Source organism: Colobus angolensis, unplaced genomic scaffold (genome assembly GCF_000951035.1).
Source record: "Colobus angolensis palliatus isolate OR3802 unplaced genomic scaffold, Cang.pa_1.0 Scaffold316, whole genome shotgun sequence".
Lineage (NCBI taxonomy): Eukaryota > Metazoa > Chordata > Mammalia > Primates > Cercopithecidae > Colobus > Colobus angolensis.
In genome coordinates this window covers 1,906,032-1,921,120 of record NW_012116444.1, presented here as the reverse complement: position 1 = coordinate 1,921,120, position 15,089 = coordinate 1,906,032, and the positions used below count along the sequence as shown (strand labels likewise).

Below are 15,089 nucleotides of genomic sequence, written 5' to 3'. Positions count from 1 at the left end.
TTCCCCGTCTATAAAACAGGGGTAACAAGCTTCTCTCATTCATTAAAGGAGCAGATTAAATGAAAGAATCAGATAGAGCACTTGGTGCAGTATCTGATGAATGGTAAAAGCCTAACAAATGGTGCTGACTATTATCATTATCTCTTATGCACAATTATTTGTTGAACTCTGCCTGAGAGCCTGGCACTGGGCCAGGTGAGGGACTCAGGAGTGGGTAGGGGCTTACTCTTCCCCTTCACTCACTGACAAACATTGACAGCAGGGAGAAGCTGTGGGGCAGTTTGCAATTTGGTGTCTCAGCCCTGATTAGACCCCTGCAGCTCCAGGTCTGCCCACAACACCTCGGTTGTGAAATCGGCAGATGACTTCTTCATATTTAATTTCCCCCTCTGCCTCACTCCCATGCGCTGCCATGCTGACCAAAAGCTGCGCTTTCCAGGTTATAAAGACTGTGCAGGTACACACATGCACATTCTCTCACAACATGCACAACATACGCATCCAATGTTTCAAAACACCTGCCAAGCATAGTGAATAACCAATGGTATCCGGTCGAGTCACCCATCAGATGACTGTAAATGTGATCTTTGCAGGAAACCCCTTGGTCGGGGGTGGGAGACAGGGAAGCAAAAATCTTGGAAATATTGATCTTGGGGGGAGGGCTGCCATCCCCAAAGACTCCATTAGCCTGAGTTCTCAATGGCACCAGTGGTTCAACCCAAAGAGGGGAGGTTAAATGACTTTGGTTTTGGTTCCTGCCCGGTGGGTGAGACCTTGGGTACGGGACCCTAACTGTTCCGTGTGGCCACATCCCAGTTCATGGAACTGCTGGGAGGTGGAATGCATTGACAGACATTGGAGGGTAAAGAACATATTCACTTTGAGAAACTGACATGAGTTTGAATACTGGGCGTCGAGTCTTCCCAGAAGGAGTTGGAGGGAATTGGAAGCAAAGGGCAGGGAAGGGATCCTGGCTAGAGAGCCTCACACTCAGCCATGTGACCCTCCTCGGAAGGCATCTGAGACTAAATTCAGATGGAGCCTTCCTGTGGGAGGTCAAGCTGAGTGCATCTCCCTCCTGCCCCACAGCTCTCTTCCTGAGAACTGGCCGCTCTGTACCCTGGAGAGGATGGGAGGGATGGAGAGGCAGGGAAATGCCTCCTCCTAGTCAGGAGTTTCTCGATGTCTGGTAGGAAAAAATAAAAGAACATGCTGATGTAAATATTCAGTCAGCCAGTGGGTATTGATGGGGAAGCCTGAGCCCAGAGGGCTGCCCTGTAGATAGCTGGGGCTGGAATTCTAGAGGTGGCATCAGGGATTGTGTGCATGTTTGACAGCTGTGGCCTGCTGCAGACAACCTTCTGAACACACAGACAGGAGCATTACGTTCAAGGATGCGTTCTCAAACACATTGCAAAATTCAAGACAAAAGCCCAATAAAGAATGGCCCATTTTTCTCTCACCCACCAAGTGACTCCACCATGTGGCAACAGGACAAGCACAGTTTACTATTAGGAATCCAGCTTTGTGGCCTTTTTTTTTTTTTTTTTAAGGGAAGGTGTGTTATTACAAATTTGGCTTTCATGTGAGACTTCTTCATATTTTTTATATCTCCTTTTTCAAATTTACATGATTGAAATTTACACAAAAGGCTGCTATTCTGTACTAATTTTAGCAAGTTTCCTTAAAAAAGTAGAAATGTGTTTTCCTGAGCTGGTGATTAGAGGTTAACTAGGGCAACATCTCCCACCTCCTCCAGAGGGCCTCCCTAGCATTAGTGCTTCCCCCTTCAAATAGTGTTTGTTCTTCAAGGCGTTGAAGGGTGAAGAGATCCCTCTATTGAAGTCAACAAAATAAAAAGTATCTTTTTGAATTGAAATAATGTCTTGTGCAGGTTTGTAGAAGAAAGGCAAAGCATGACTCCTAACAATAATCAATTTACCAATGATGCTCAAAGTGTAGTCCCGGCCCTGGAACACCAGCATTGCCTGGGAACCTGTCCGAAATGCCTCCCTCCCCCTCCTGCATCACTCTGGGGACAGAGCCCCGCAAACTGAGCTTTAGCAAACCTTCCAAATGCTTCTGATGATAGAGCTTTTAAACATTGAACCTAAGGAGTACATGGTAACAAATCACACATCCCAGTAACTTGATGACATTATTTGAGGGTTACTTGCTGTTTTTGTTGCCAGATTTAGTGGTTGACAGCATGTTTCTCTCTCCTGTTCCCACATCTGCCCTGTGCCATCAGGAGCTCCCACCAAGAATGGCAACTAGATTGGTCACACCTTAGAATCACTTGTCCACTTTCTGGATAGGCAACTTTAGATGACACGTGTCATTAACTTTATCCCACTTTCTCCAAGGCAGGTGGAGTAACACTGTCATGAGAAAAAGCCTCCGAAGTGCTACCTAGAAATAGCAAGTCATCCTGCCCCAAAGTTAGACTCAGCCTCCAGCCACACGCTTTGGGCGGGTTAAACCTAGTCATCGGTATAATATAAAGGGACACTGTCTTTGTCCATTTACATTGCTATAAAGGAATACCTGAGGCTGGGTAATTTATAAAGAAAAGACGTTTACTTGGCCCATGGTTCTGCAGGCTGTATAAGAAGCATGACACCAAGCATCTGCTTCTGGTGAGGCCTCACGGGGCTTACACTCATGGCAGAAGGCAAGGAGGAACTGGCAGATGCAGAGGTCACAGGGTGAGTGAGAAAGCAAGAGAGAGTGGGGAGGAGCCAGGTTCTTTGTAACCCTGAGAACTCTCTCATTACCATGAGGATGAGTCATTCATGAGAGATCTTCCCCTATGACCTAAAGACCTGACATTAGGCCCCACCTCCAACACTGGGGATCAAATTTCTACGTAAGATTTAGAGGGACAAACATCCAAACTGTAGCAGACACTAACTCAAAGCTGCCCTCCCCAGAAACAATATGAATTTTTATTTTATTATTTATTTATTTTTGAGATAGGGTTTTGCTCTGTCTCCCAGGCTAGTGTGCAGTGGTGTGATTATAGCTCACTGAAACCTCAACCTCCCAGGCTCCAGGGATCCTTCCACCTCAGCCTCCTGAGTAGCTGGGACTACAGACACATGCCATCATACCTGGCTAATTTTTAAATTTTATGTAGAGATGAGGTCTCATTATGTCACCCAGGCTGGTCTCAAATTCCTGCAGCATGGCTTTTTGTTTATGGTTGGTTTGTTTTTAAAGGACTAAGAAGAGCCCAGAGCACTAGCTGAGGTTCAGAAGTGGAGACGGAGATTTTCTTGCAGTTTTACCATTAAGTGGCTTTGCCTCAGCCTCTCTCATCGCTAAGTTCCTTTTCTGTAAAGGGAAGATAATGCAACCACTTTCTTAGTGTTTTCTCCTAGTGCTTGCGGGTAGACCTTTAATGAAAGATCAAACACATGTCCACGTTCTGCTCAGATCTGTGAAGATTTCATTAAGAATCCAGTATAAAATTGTGGCTCCTCTTCGTCAGGGCCTTTTCCTGACGCCATTCTGTTTCTTTTCAGGGATTACTTTTATATTATGACCTTGTGGAGTCAACATTTGAAAAGCTCAGGTTGCCTAGCAGGAAGGTTGATGCTTTGGATCATTTTCAAAAGTGCTTTTTGATTTTCAAATTGCCTCTTCAAAGAGTGGACAGTGACCAGTCCAGCTGGCAGGGGGGAAAGACCTGGAAGGCCATCCGTGTGGATTTAGTCATGTGCCCCTACGAGCGTCGTGCCTTCGCCCTGTTGGGATGGACTGGCTCACGGGTAAGTGCTACATGGACCCATGGGATGATGTTAGCTTTCCGAAAGACGTAGGTCGAGTCTACCTGGGCCCAGGGGAGAGATGATGGCAACAGGGGCCGGGTAACAGGGGAGGGGGCAGTACCCAGAAACCTCTAAATCAAGGCATCCTGTCCACACATGGTCAATTTAAATTTAATTTAAAACAGTTATTCCCAGTGTGTGGTCCCCAACACCAGCAGCAGCAGGCTTACCCAAGAACAGGTTAGACATGGAAATTCTTTACCCCACTCCAAACCTATGGAATCAAATCAGCATCTCTGGAGAGTTCCGCCCGGAAATTTGTGTTTGGAAAAGGCCTCCAGGTGTTTCTGATGCAGCTCAAGTGGGAGAACCACAGAAGTACAGAAACCAGCAAGGGGGTTGAAATAGAAAGCAATTAATAAAGTGAAGAGGCAACTCACAGATTGGGAAAAAATATCTGCACATCATACATCAGATAAGGGGCCATTATCCAGAATATACAAGGAAACCAAAAGACTCAATAACAAGAAAACAAATAACCCTGTGTAAAATGGGCAAAGGACTTGAATAGATATTTCTCGAAAGAAGACATATAAATGGCAAGTAGATATTGTCATCTTGCTTAACATCTCTAATCATCAGAGAAATGCAAATTAAAACCACAATAAGATGTTATCTCACATCTCTCAGATTGGCTATTACCAAAAACATGAAAGACAGCAAGTGTTGGTGAGGCTGGGGAGAAAAGGGAACCCTCTTACATTGTTGGTGGTGTTGTAAATTACACATTTTGGAAAATGGTATGGAAGTTCCTCAAAAAACTAAAAATAGGGCTACCATATGATCCAGCAATCTTACTTCTGGGTATATATCCAAAGGAAACGAACTCAGTGTGTCAAAGAGAGGTCTGCACTCCTGTGTTCACTGCAGCATGATACACAATAGCCAAGATATTATATGAAAACAACCTAAGCATCCACAACAGATGAATGGATTTTTAAAATGTGGTATATGCACAGTGGAGTATGACACAGCCTTTCGAAAACAGGACATTCTGTCATTTGAGACAAGATGGTTGAACCTAGAGGACATTATGTTAAGTGGAATAAGTCAGGCACAGAGAGACAAATACTGTATGATCTCGTTTCTGTATATGTAGAATCGAAAACAGTCAAATGCGCAGAAGTAGAGAATAGAATGTAGAATGGTGGTTAGCAGAGGCTGGGGGTTGAGGGCAGAAAACGGAGAGGGAAAAGGGTCAAGAAGTACACAGTCAGGTAGGTGGAAGAAGCTCTGTTCTATTGCACAGTATGGTGACTATAGTTAATAAAAATGTATATTTCAAAGTAGCTAAAAAAGAGGATTTTTAATGTTCTTAGCACAAAGAAATGGTAGATGTTTGAGGTGATGGGCATGCTAATTAGTCTGATTTTATCATTCTGCAATGTATATACATGTATCAAAATATCATATAACCCACAAATACATACAATTATTATATGTTAGTTAAAAATAAAATCGAGCTATAAAATTTTTTTGTAAGAGTACCAGTTGATCCCAGACCTGGTTGCAAGCTCCTGCTCTGCTTCTTACTGTTGGGTGATCTTGGACAAGTTTCCTATATCCTGTAAGACTCAATTTTCCCATCAGGAAAATGAGGACGATGACCTTAGCTACTTCCTTGGGTTGCAGAGACATTAGGTGATGCCTCAGCACCAAGCCAGCACGTGGCCTGTACTGGATAAGCAGTAGTTCCCATCTCCTCTCACTCACAGGAGAGGACACCTGTGATTTGAGTCACACTTGCATGTGTTCCACCCTCCCAACTAAACACCTCACACTGTTTCTCCTGTTTTCCCAGGTAGCTGGCTGTTGCTTTGAGTGAAATGAGTTCGTAGAGGGTTTTATACAGATGAATGACACAACAGAAATTAATTGTTCTCAGCCTTGGGTTAAATATCAGGTGTCTTTGCTTTGGACTGGAATTAACTCAGCACAGCATCTTAGCAGTGGGATTTCTTACTCTAATCACAAATGTTGACTGACAACTAAATGCTCCTTTCATTCTTAAAAAAGGGGGAAGAAAAGAAAAAATATACCATAAATGCAATTTGTCTGATAGACATAAATCTTTGGGAACACATCGTTGATTGAGAAAGGGGAAAGTTCCAGAAAGAAGTCCTTGGTTATGCAATGTCATGCCAGTTAAGCATCACTGACGGAAGTGGTTGACCTTTGCCCATTTTATTTTTAATATGGACATGTTTTCAGCACATTCTAGTCTCTTTTCTCAGAGTTCTCAGAAATTGTTGCTGTTGGTTCTGCAAGGCACTGGCAGAGCACTAAACTCTTTTGCTTGTTAGCCGGGTGAATAAAGGACTTCTGATTGCAAAGTCCATCTCCTCACCCATCCCAGGTTAGCTTTCCTAAAATAGCAAATTGTTCCTTACCACTAGAGGGCACCAGTATCCCAGGCTTGCTCCCTAATCCCACATGAAGACGACAAAATTTCTAGATTGCGTTTCTCTCAGGATAACTAGTCTCCATGGCAATTCGTTGCCCTCTTTTGCCAAGGTGTTCCTGTCCTCTGTCTTAGGCTTCATGTGTTTCTCTCTTCAGTCTCAGAGCCCATTCCTGACATGGGAGATGTCATCCAGGAGCAGGTGACTTAGAACATCAGTTTCATGGCATCTCCGTGTGAAAGGATGTTAAAGCCAGAGGGAGCCTTAATCATGTCCTTCCTCCATCCTTTCATTCACTCAACCAAGATTCAGGGAGTCTGGATGACTTGTCAGGAGATGCACAGCCAGGAAGGGACAAAATCCAAGCTGGAATGGGTTCCCTGACTCCTCCATCCTCTTTTATAATAACAATATTCTAAATCATTTAAAACCCACCAAACTAGTATTTATCCAGCATTCACTCTGGACCAGGCATTATTCTGGTACAATGCTCACGCTATTCATTTATTCATTCAATAAAACATTTGCTATACATCTTCTACATGTGAGGCACTATTTGAGGGAATATGGCTGCGGACAGAACAAACCAGGTTCCTGCTCTCACAGAGCTTACATTCTAGTGTACTTGTGGGAGCACAGACCTCTGTCACCAGAGAACTTGGCCATGGGGAAGGAAAATCACTTTGAGAATGTTTAGTGGAGTTAGATATTTCACTAGAGGGATGTAGTGAAATATCTAATACTGAAGACATTAAGACATTCTAGACGTGTTAATAATTTATTTTAACTATCTCTTGTCCAGCAGTTTGAGAGAGACCTCCGGCGCTATGCCACACATGAACGGAAGATGATTCTGGATAACCATGCTTTATATGACAAGACCAAGGTACAGTTCTCTTCCTAAAATGGGCTACTTTGATCCTCATCCCCTGGCCAGCTCAGGCTGGCCCCTGAGCTCTTTTCATGAACTGATTTTAGTATCCAAGTATGGTTTCCTTTGTTATGGGTGTTCTATTTCCAGTTGATGAGAGTTGAGGGCAGCAGGAAAGATTTCCACAGACTCACAGTTTCCACCTGACCCAGAATGCACTTCAAGAGCTTTTGGCTGAAAGATGATGAGCTAATTGGGCTTCCAGAACCAGTCCAGCAGTGAATATTAACGGGTTTGGTATATCCTTGGTGTTGGCAATGAGTAACTCCAAAGTAAACCAGGAATCCCCAGAAATCACAAATACTACTTGTGTACCCCTCAAATGCAGGGGGCAGTGGCATTCTGAGTGGCCATGTAGGCCATTAACAACAGTCTGCTGCAAGAAAGAGAGCAACAGAGCTGCCCCGAGACATAAATGAGCAGCCAGCCAGTCTCACTCACCAGCCATGTCGCTCATTTGGCATGGTAGTCTTACTGTGGTCATGATCCAGTTCAGCCCTCAGCAAAACGATAGATGACTGGAGAAGTTATGAAGAGTTAAATATCCAACTGTTAAATCCACAGTACTAAGGGCTACTCTTCTTACAGTGATCATGGACACCAAAATAGGCTCCAGGGGAAAGAAAACTCAAAATAACTAGAAGTAATGGTACTGGCCAGGCACAGTGGCTCGCGTCTGTAATCCCAGCACTCTGGGAGGCCGAGGTGGGTGGATCACTTAAGGTCAGGAGTTCAAGATCAGCCAACATGGTGAAACCCCGTCTCTACTAAAAGTACAAAAAATAACCAGGTGTGGCAGCTCGCACCAGTAATCCCAGCTACTTGGGAGGCTGAGGCAGGAGAATCATTTGAACGCGGGAGGCGGAGGCTGCAGAGAGCCGAGATCACGCCACTGCACTCCAGCCTGGGCAACAGAGTGAGACTCTGTGTCAGGGAAAAAAAAAAAAAAAGTAATGGTCCTTTCCCTCTGGGAGCTTGTAGTCTAAATGAGGTGTACTCGGTTAGAGTTGTCTCAGTTACAAGCGTCAAAAATCAAATCTAAAGTGACATAAACGAAAAAGGGAACTTGGGTTATATACCGCAATATCTAAGGGTTCAGGGGCAGCCGAATATGGGTGCTCAGGCAGGCTTCCCTCAGTATTACCTTTATTCACAGGCAGGTTTTCCCATAAGTCCCACTCCTCCAGTTACTTCAACAGAGAAGAGTCTGTTTCCTAATAGTTTCCCCAAGAATCCTACCTGGTGCTCATTGGCCAGGACTGGGTCATACGCCTATCCCTGAACCCATTACTGTGGCTCTGATTGGCCAGACTTGGGTCATGTGCTTCTTCTTGGATTTGGGAGCAGCTCCACCTAACCTTCCTGGACTGAGAGTCAAGAGGAGCGGTTTCCCATGGAAAAATCCAGGTGCTGCTCAGAGAAGAGGGGCCTGTGGATGCTGGCAGGAAAGCCTCGGACGCTAAACATGTGGGTGAAGGCAGATTCACATAGTACAATGAAGGAACACTTCCCAATTAATACATTCTAAATAGTTCAATGTAAGCAAGTACCTTCTATGTGCCTAGCACTGGGCTATGTACAAGAAGGGACGGAGGAGAAGAGCTGCTTGGTCTTAAAGAGAGAACAGCGTGGGATCCTGCTGGGGTTAGAGGCTAGCATGGAAAGCTAGAGGAAAACCCAACACATACAAGTATCCTATAATTACCAGCAGTACATAATTATGACTGCATGTTAGAATTACCCAGTGTGTTCAAATAGATTGATTACAAGACCTCTCCTGAGTTTCTGATTTCACTGGACTGGGGTATGGCTCAAGCTTCAATGTTTATCTTTTAAACTCCATCGGGTTGTTCTAATAAATAGCTGTGGTTCAGAACTACGGCCCATAGGAAAAAATATACAAATGGCTTTTGCTGAATATGTTAAAGCTGTTATGATTTTACCTTAATTCATTTAGTACCATATTTTGGAAAGTCATTTAAAATGACATTTATACTGAGAAGCAGGGCTCCTGTTTGGGCTATAATTCATTCTGACAAGGCAGTTTTGTAAGTAACACTTTCACTGTGTCCACACCATGGCGCTTATGAAAAATATCTGAATGCACATATTTCTTGTTATGTTTTCAGAGGATATTCCTCAAAGCAGAAAGTGAAGAAGAGATTTTTGCGCATCTGGGATTGGATTATATTGAACCATGGGAAAGAAATGCCTAGGAAAAGGTTGTGAACCTTTTTTCCCTATTGTTTTCAAGTTAAATAAATTATGCTTCATATTAGTAAAAGATGCCATAGGAAAGTTCGGGGTTATTTAGGTCTTAGTGAAATGCAGATCACTACTAGAAATGTATAGCTTTGGAAACATGGGAAGGCGCCGCTGGTAATGGGTAAGGTTCTAATAGGCCATGTTTATGACTGTTGCGTAGAATTCACAATGCATTTTTCAAGAGAAACGATGTTGTCATTGGTGGCTGATTCAGGGAAGCTCATCAAAGCCCACTTTGTTCACAGTGTAGCTGAAATACTGTCTATCTCTAATAAAAACAGAAGGAAACAAGATGATGGAATCTGTTTTTCTTCACTCAAATATTATAAACTATTTTAAAACACAAGTGTAACCAAGCGGAAGAATGAAGAGCTTACAGTTTCTCTTAAGGGGACAAACAGGCTTAATTAGAAGATGCAGAGATCCCAGAGGGGATTTGGGTCCCTTCTGGAGCTTGTGGAGGAGGGGTGCTGCCTCTGGACTGGCTCAGCTTGGCTCAGTGCCTGCTCCTTCCTGGCCATCGTACAGCTGGTTCCCTAAACATCCCAGCACAACACCACGTAAAGGATGTATTCTCCCTGCCATCATGCTGAAGGAAAAACAATGTCCTCAACCACCAAAGAAATATCTCCCTCTTTTTTCCATCTTGGAGCTTCTGTCTACACCCATGGCTTAGTCTCTCTCAGGAAGTCAATCTCTCTTGGCTTCTTCATCTGAGGGTACCCAAGGGAAGGGAGGGAGCCCTGGCTGAGGGAAATTTCGGAATTCCCAGGCTACAGACCTGTTCTTTCCTCCTGCCTCCTCCAGGAGGCATAGACCCTTTGCCTTGAAGGGAATTAACAGGCCATCTGTTCCAGTTGCTTCCGTGTCTTCAGCCTGCTAAAGAGCTGGGAGGCCCATGACAACCCTTCTCCCTTCCTTCCAGTCCCGCTGGGAAGAGAATACTGGGAGATACAATACCTTTTGGCTATTGTGACTAATGCTGCTATGAACTTTGGTGTACAAGTATCTGTTTGAGTCACTGCTTTCAATCCTTTTGGTAGGGACCTAGTAATAAAATTGCTGGACTCAATGGTTATTCTATACTATGTTTAACTCTTTGTGGAACCACTGTACTGTTTTCTATAACAACTGCACCATATTACATTCTTAACCAACAGTGCTCAAGAGTTCCAATTTCTCCACATCCTCAACACTTGTTATCTTCTGCATTGTCTGTTTTGTAATAGCTATCTTAATGGGTGTGAAGTGGCAGGTGAAAACTTTTGCCCATTCTGGAACCTAAAGACAGTCCAGGCTGAAACCAACACACTGAAAGGGCCTCAGGTTGTGTGTGTGTGTGTCATATCTTGAGCTGATGGCTAAAAAAAACTGGAGACAAGAGGGTGAACAGCAGCCACCCCCACTGACCTCAAATCCCAAAATCCACACAGTATTCTAGTCTTTTCTGCTGTTCAGTATTTCTCAGTTATGATATTCAAGATTATTCTAGGTAGTAAGTAGATTAATATTTTCATACTGATATAATCAATAAATATTTATTGAGTGCTTACTATGTCAGTCATTTTTCTAGGCACAGGGCATAGAAAAGATCACAAAACTGTCAAAAATCTCTGCCTGTATGATGATAAGCATAAAGCTTATATTCTAGAAAGGTGTTTGTGTTCGAGAGGTGTTACAAAAATGGTTCCTTATTGATGGTAGTGATATAAAGCTTCCTTTTTGGAGTAGGCTTATTTACATAAGAAAAGCAACTCAAAGTCAGGGAAATCATTTAGGAAATATTACCAGTGGAATGGGGGTGTGGCAAGAATGAGGAGACAGGGACACAGTTGGCTGACATTTGGGAAATGTGCAGGTGGCCTTGTCGCCTTCACTGAGCAACTCCCCAGCCCTGTTTTCTGGAGGTCCCCACCACACAATAACCCCAGGAGGTCCATGCCAGAGGAGTTCCCCCATCAGAGAACCTCACAGATTCTAAATGCTGCTTTCCTTATTTGAAAAGGCCTGTTGGAGATTCCACAAATGCCCATATCTTTCTTTTTTTTTTTTTTTTTTTTTAAGCCAGAATTTTTATCAGGGCTGGACTTTTTTTTTTTTTTTTGCTGTAGGCCAGAATTTTTTTCAATTATTGTGGTTCCTAGTTACCAGAACTCAGCCTTTGCCAGTGCCTCCTACTTTGGGAGCAGAACGCCCTCTGATGGCTGACAGAAGAACTCTTGGAGGCAAGCACAGTATGATACAGCAGATAAAGTAGGAAGTCGATTATCTGTTAAAAACATTGCAACTATATGTAAGAAGCCATGGATCACCGATGCTCTATTTGTTCACTTTTTTCCCAGTCTTTAAAATCTGTGTTTTATTTGGGGTAGTTTTTATTGTGTATCTTCATGTTTACTCATCTTTTCTTCTGCAATGTCTAGTTTCATTAATCCTCTCCAGTATTTTATCTCACACATTATAGTTTTCATTTTTAGATTTATGAGTTAGGATTTAAAAACTATCTTCCATGCTTCTATTTAACATATTCAATTTTTCCTCTGGCTTATGAAATACATGGAATATAGTGTAACTGTTTCAATGTCCTTGTCTACTAATGATATCATCTGTGTCAATATTGAGTCAGTTTTTATTAACTGAGTATTCTCCTCATTATGGGTCACATGTTCCTCCCTCTTTGCAAGCTTGGTAATTTTATGTTGGATTCTAGACATTGTGAACATTGTGAATTTTTTCCTGGATATTTTTGTATTCCTGTTAATATTCTTTTTGAGACTCCTGTTAATATTCTTAAACTTTGTTCCAGGATGTGGTTAACTTACTTGGAAACAGTTTAATGTGTCCTCATCTTGCTTTTGAGCTTTGTTAGGCAGGACTAACATAATCTAATCCAGGCTTAATATTCTTCCCCACTACTGAGGCAATACTTTTCTCAGTGTTCTACCTGATGCCTGGTGAATTATGATGTTTTCTACTCTGGCTGTTTGGGAACAGGCACTGTTTCTGGCCTCCCACTGAGAGGCCTGGCCCATTAGAGCTTAGAGTATTATTCCCTCTAATCCCTTTATGTGGTTCTTTCTCCAGCCTTGGCTAGTTTTCTCACATGCATATGCTGATCAATAGAATAATCAAAGGGTCTCCTCTGTTTCTGTGCAACTCTGTCTCCAGTACTCTACGCTGCAAATTCTATTCACCTTGGCCTCCATGAACTTCCAGCTCTATCTCACTAACAGCGTGTGCAAAGGCCATGTGGTGCAAGGACCATGGTGTCAGAGAAAAGGCCCACATGGCAGGAGGGCCATGGCATAAAATGAGCAGAGACAAAACTCTTGCAGCCGGAGGTTCCCATGTGTCTGAGTTGCAGAGAGAAAGCCTATGTTTGTGGACAGACCATGGCATGTGAAGGGCAGAGAGGAGGCCTAAGTGGTTGGGGCAGAGAAACTAGAAGGGCTGGGACACAAGGCTAGGCTTTCCCCAGCTCTCAAAACAAAGACCCATCTCCTTACCTTGGCTTTCATAAGTGGGTAATCCCTGGCCAGGGGAGTCAACAGTAATCACTGTTTGACTCTTCATGACAAAATCAGTCACATTTATGGTAGAATTTTATCAACATGGTTTGTTCTCACTCACAATCAAATCTCTCAAATCATTTTAGCCTGGAAATGAAAGTCTATGATACATTGATTCTCTGTCATTACAAATCAGATTTTAAGCCCCAGGGTACACTCAGCCTGCCCTTCAGTGGCCCCCATCCATTTTAGAAATAATTCTACAGCCTATTGGACAGACTCAGCCAACTTCCAAAATGTTCCCCAGTCTCACCTGTCCAGTTTTAGTATTTTTCACCCCTTAACTTGTTGGAGTTCAGGTAGCCGCTCTAGAGGATGGAGGAGAGAAGGTTTTTTTCTGAGTTTTACTTGGAGGTACAGCACTTTAGTATATGCCCTGACATAACCAGACTTTTCAGTCATTTGGAATTCTCAGAGGATTGAAGTGTTATGCCCATTTCTCCTTCTCCTCTAACTTCAGGTAAAGGAAAAAGAAAGAGAGTATAGATTGTTATCTCATTTGAGCCTGAGAGAGCTAGTTTTATGTCTTTGAGCTTAGAAGCAAAGCACCTGTATAAAAGCTTTCCTGATATTATTTCCTTGGATGGAGACTCACATTCAGTTGGGTGGAGAAACGTTTCCACAAACGTTTAGTATTTTCGTTATGCCCCCAACATTGTCTTAGGACCTGGCAGGTTGTCTGACATTGGAAGGAAGCCAGTGCACATTTGTTAAATCAATTCATGCATTAAGCAATAATTCTCATCAAGATGGTGGGAGTGCAAAGATTATATGACTTCGCATTCTTTCAAAAATTAGTTATCACTTTTTTGACTTCAATTAACATCGCAATGTTGCAGGGAGAAATGCCTTAAGCAAAACTAATAATTGTTATTTCTTGGCAAAATAAATAAGTAACTCTCTCTCTCCACCAGCAGTCAGAAACTGAGAAGAATCATAGAGGGTATAGAAGGCTGTGCTGATGGGAGTGAGGAACAGGCAGGCAGAAGGAGTGCTTTGCAGGGTTTGGGGAAAATCAAAGCAGAATATTTGGACTGGATGGATGTCACTTTAGAGACAGACCAATTCAAACACCAGATGATACAGGAGGAAATGAGACCCACACACATCATGCAACCTGCCTAAGGTGACTCTCAACTTACCAGCAGCCCTGGGTTAGGGAAGCAGAGCTTCTGACTTTGGGTCTCATCATTTTGCTCACCACACAGGGCTGCCCTCCATGAAAGACTGAACATCTTCTAGCCTGGCAGAGAAAGTGCCAATATCGGGAACATCCCTGGGATAATCTTGGTTCCAAGGACAGGGCCAGTGTTCTCTAATATAGACAAAGAAAAGCTACAAACATTTTGTAGGTTCATAAGAATGGCCATTTTACTTTTCACTTCATTCCAACATAGGTTCTTGGGTATCATAGCAGAAGTAAATGATAGAAATGCTGAACCTTTCTAGTTTAATAGAAACAATGTTTAAATAAAGATTCTAAGCCACGGATTATAAGTAGAATTAAAATAAGTGATCCAAAATACAAGTCATCCCTCACTTTATAGCTACATGGCTTAGTCACATGCATATTTCAATCCAGTTTCACAACCACTCCATGGGCTAGGGGGATGAGAACTGCTGTCTCCACTTCACAAGTACAGAACTGAGGCTCTGGATGATCAACAATCGGCCCAAGGGCTGACACCTGTAAGTATCAAAGCCAAGGCCACGGCTGAGCTCTCAGTAAATCCAAGGTCCTTCATGACATGCAAGAGAAGTACAAGCACCAGGATGACTGGGCACGTCTCTTTAAAAATGGCTAAGTCTGCTTGTTTAAGGTAATTAGATCCAGAAGACACGGCACAAAACTAGTTTCAAAAGGGGCTTTGAAGAGCAGGTGTTGACATGTGGCAGAGATTGGGTTTATATAACATGTTCTTGGTTATTCAGAGAAGAGGGGCACGTTTCTGAGCAATCAGAAGCATTGTGTGAGAAAGAAATATTTTCTAGGATATCTGTGTGGCTCACGGAGTTGGTGAATGAACTTAAGATGCCCTGGGCCAGGCCTTCCCACTGGGAGGAACCAGGCTGCCTGGAAGCCTCCTCA

The 15,089-nt window shown here is 43.1% G+C and overlaps 1 protein-coding gene across 2 annotated transcripts in view; it reads left to right on the top strand.

Moving 5' to 3' along the window:
• DNTT (DNA nucleotidylexotransferase) overlaps window positions 1-9,722 on the top strand; it is a 35,672-nt gene extending 25,950 nt beyond the window's left edge. The window contains exons 9-11 of one of the 2 annotated variants that reach the window (XM_011951220.1): window positions 3,528-3,773; window positions 7,041-7,121; window positions 9,296-9,722. In XM_011951220.1, coding sequence (XP_011806610.1) covers window positions 3,528-3,773; window positions 7,041-7,121; window positions 9,296-9,382 — 414 coding nt within the window. In that variant the 3' untranslated portion in view covers window positions 9,383-9,722. Of the gene's footprint in view, window positions 1-3,527; window positions 3,774-7,037; window positions 7,122-9,295 lie in introns of both variants that reach the window. The other variant, XM_011951218.1, reaches the window with a different exon arrangement.
• Window positions 9,723-15,089: the final 5,367 nt, after the last annotated feature.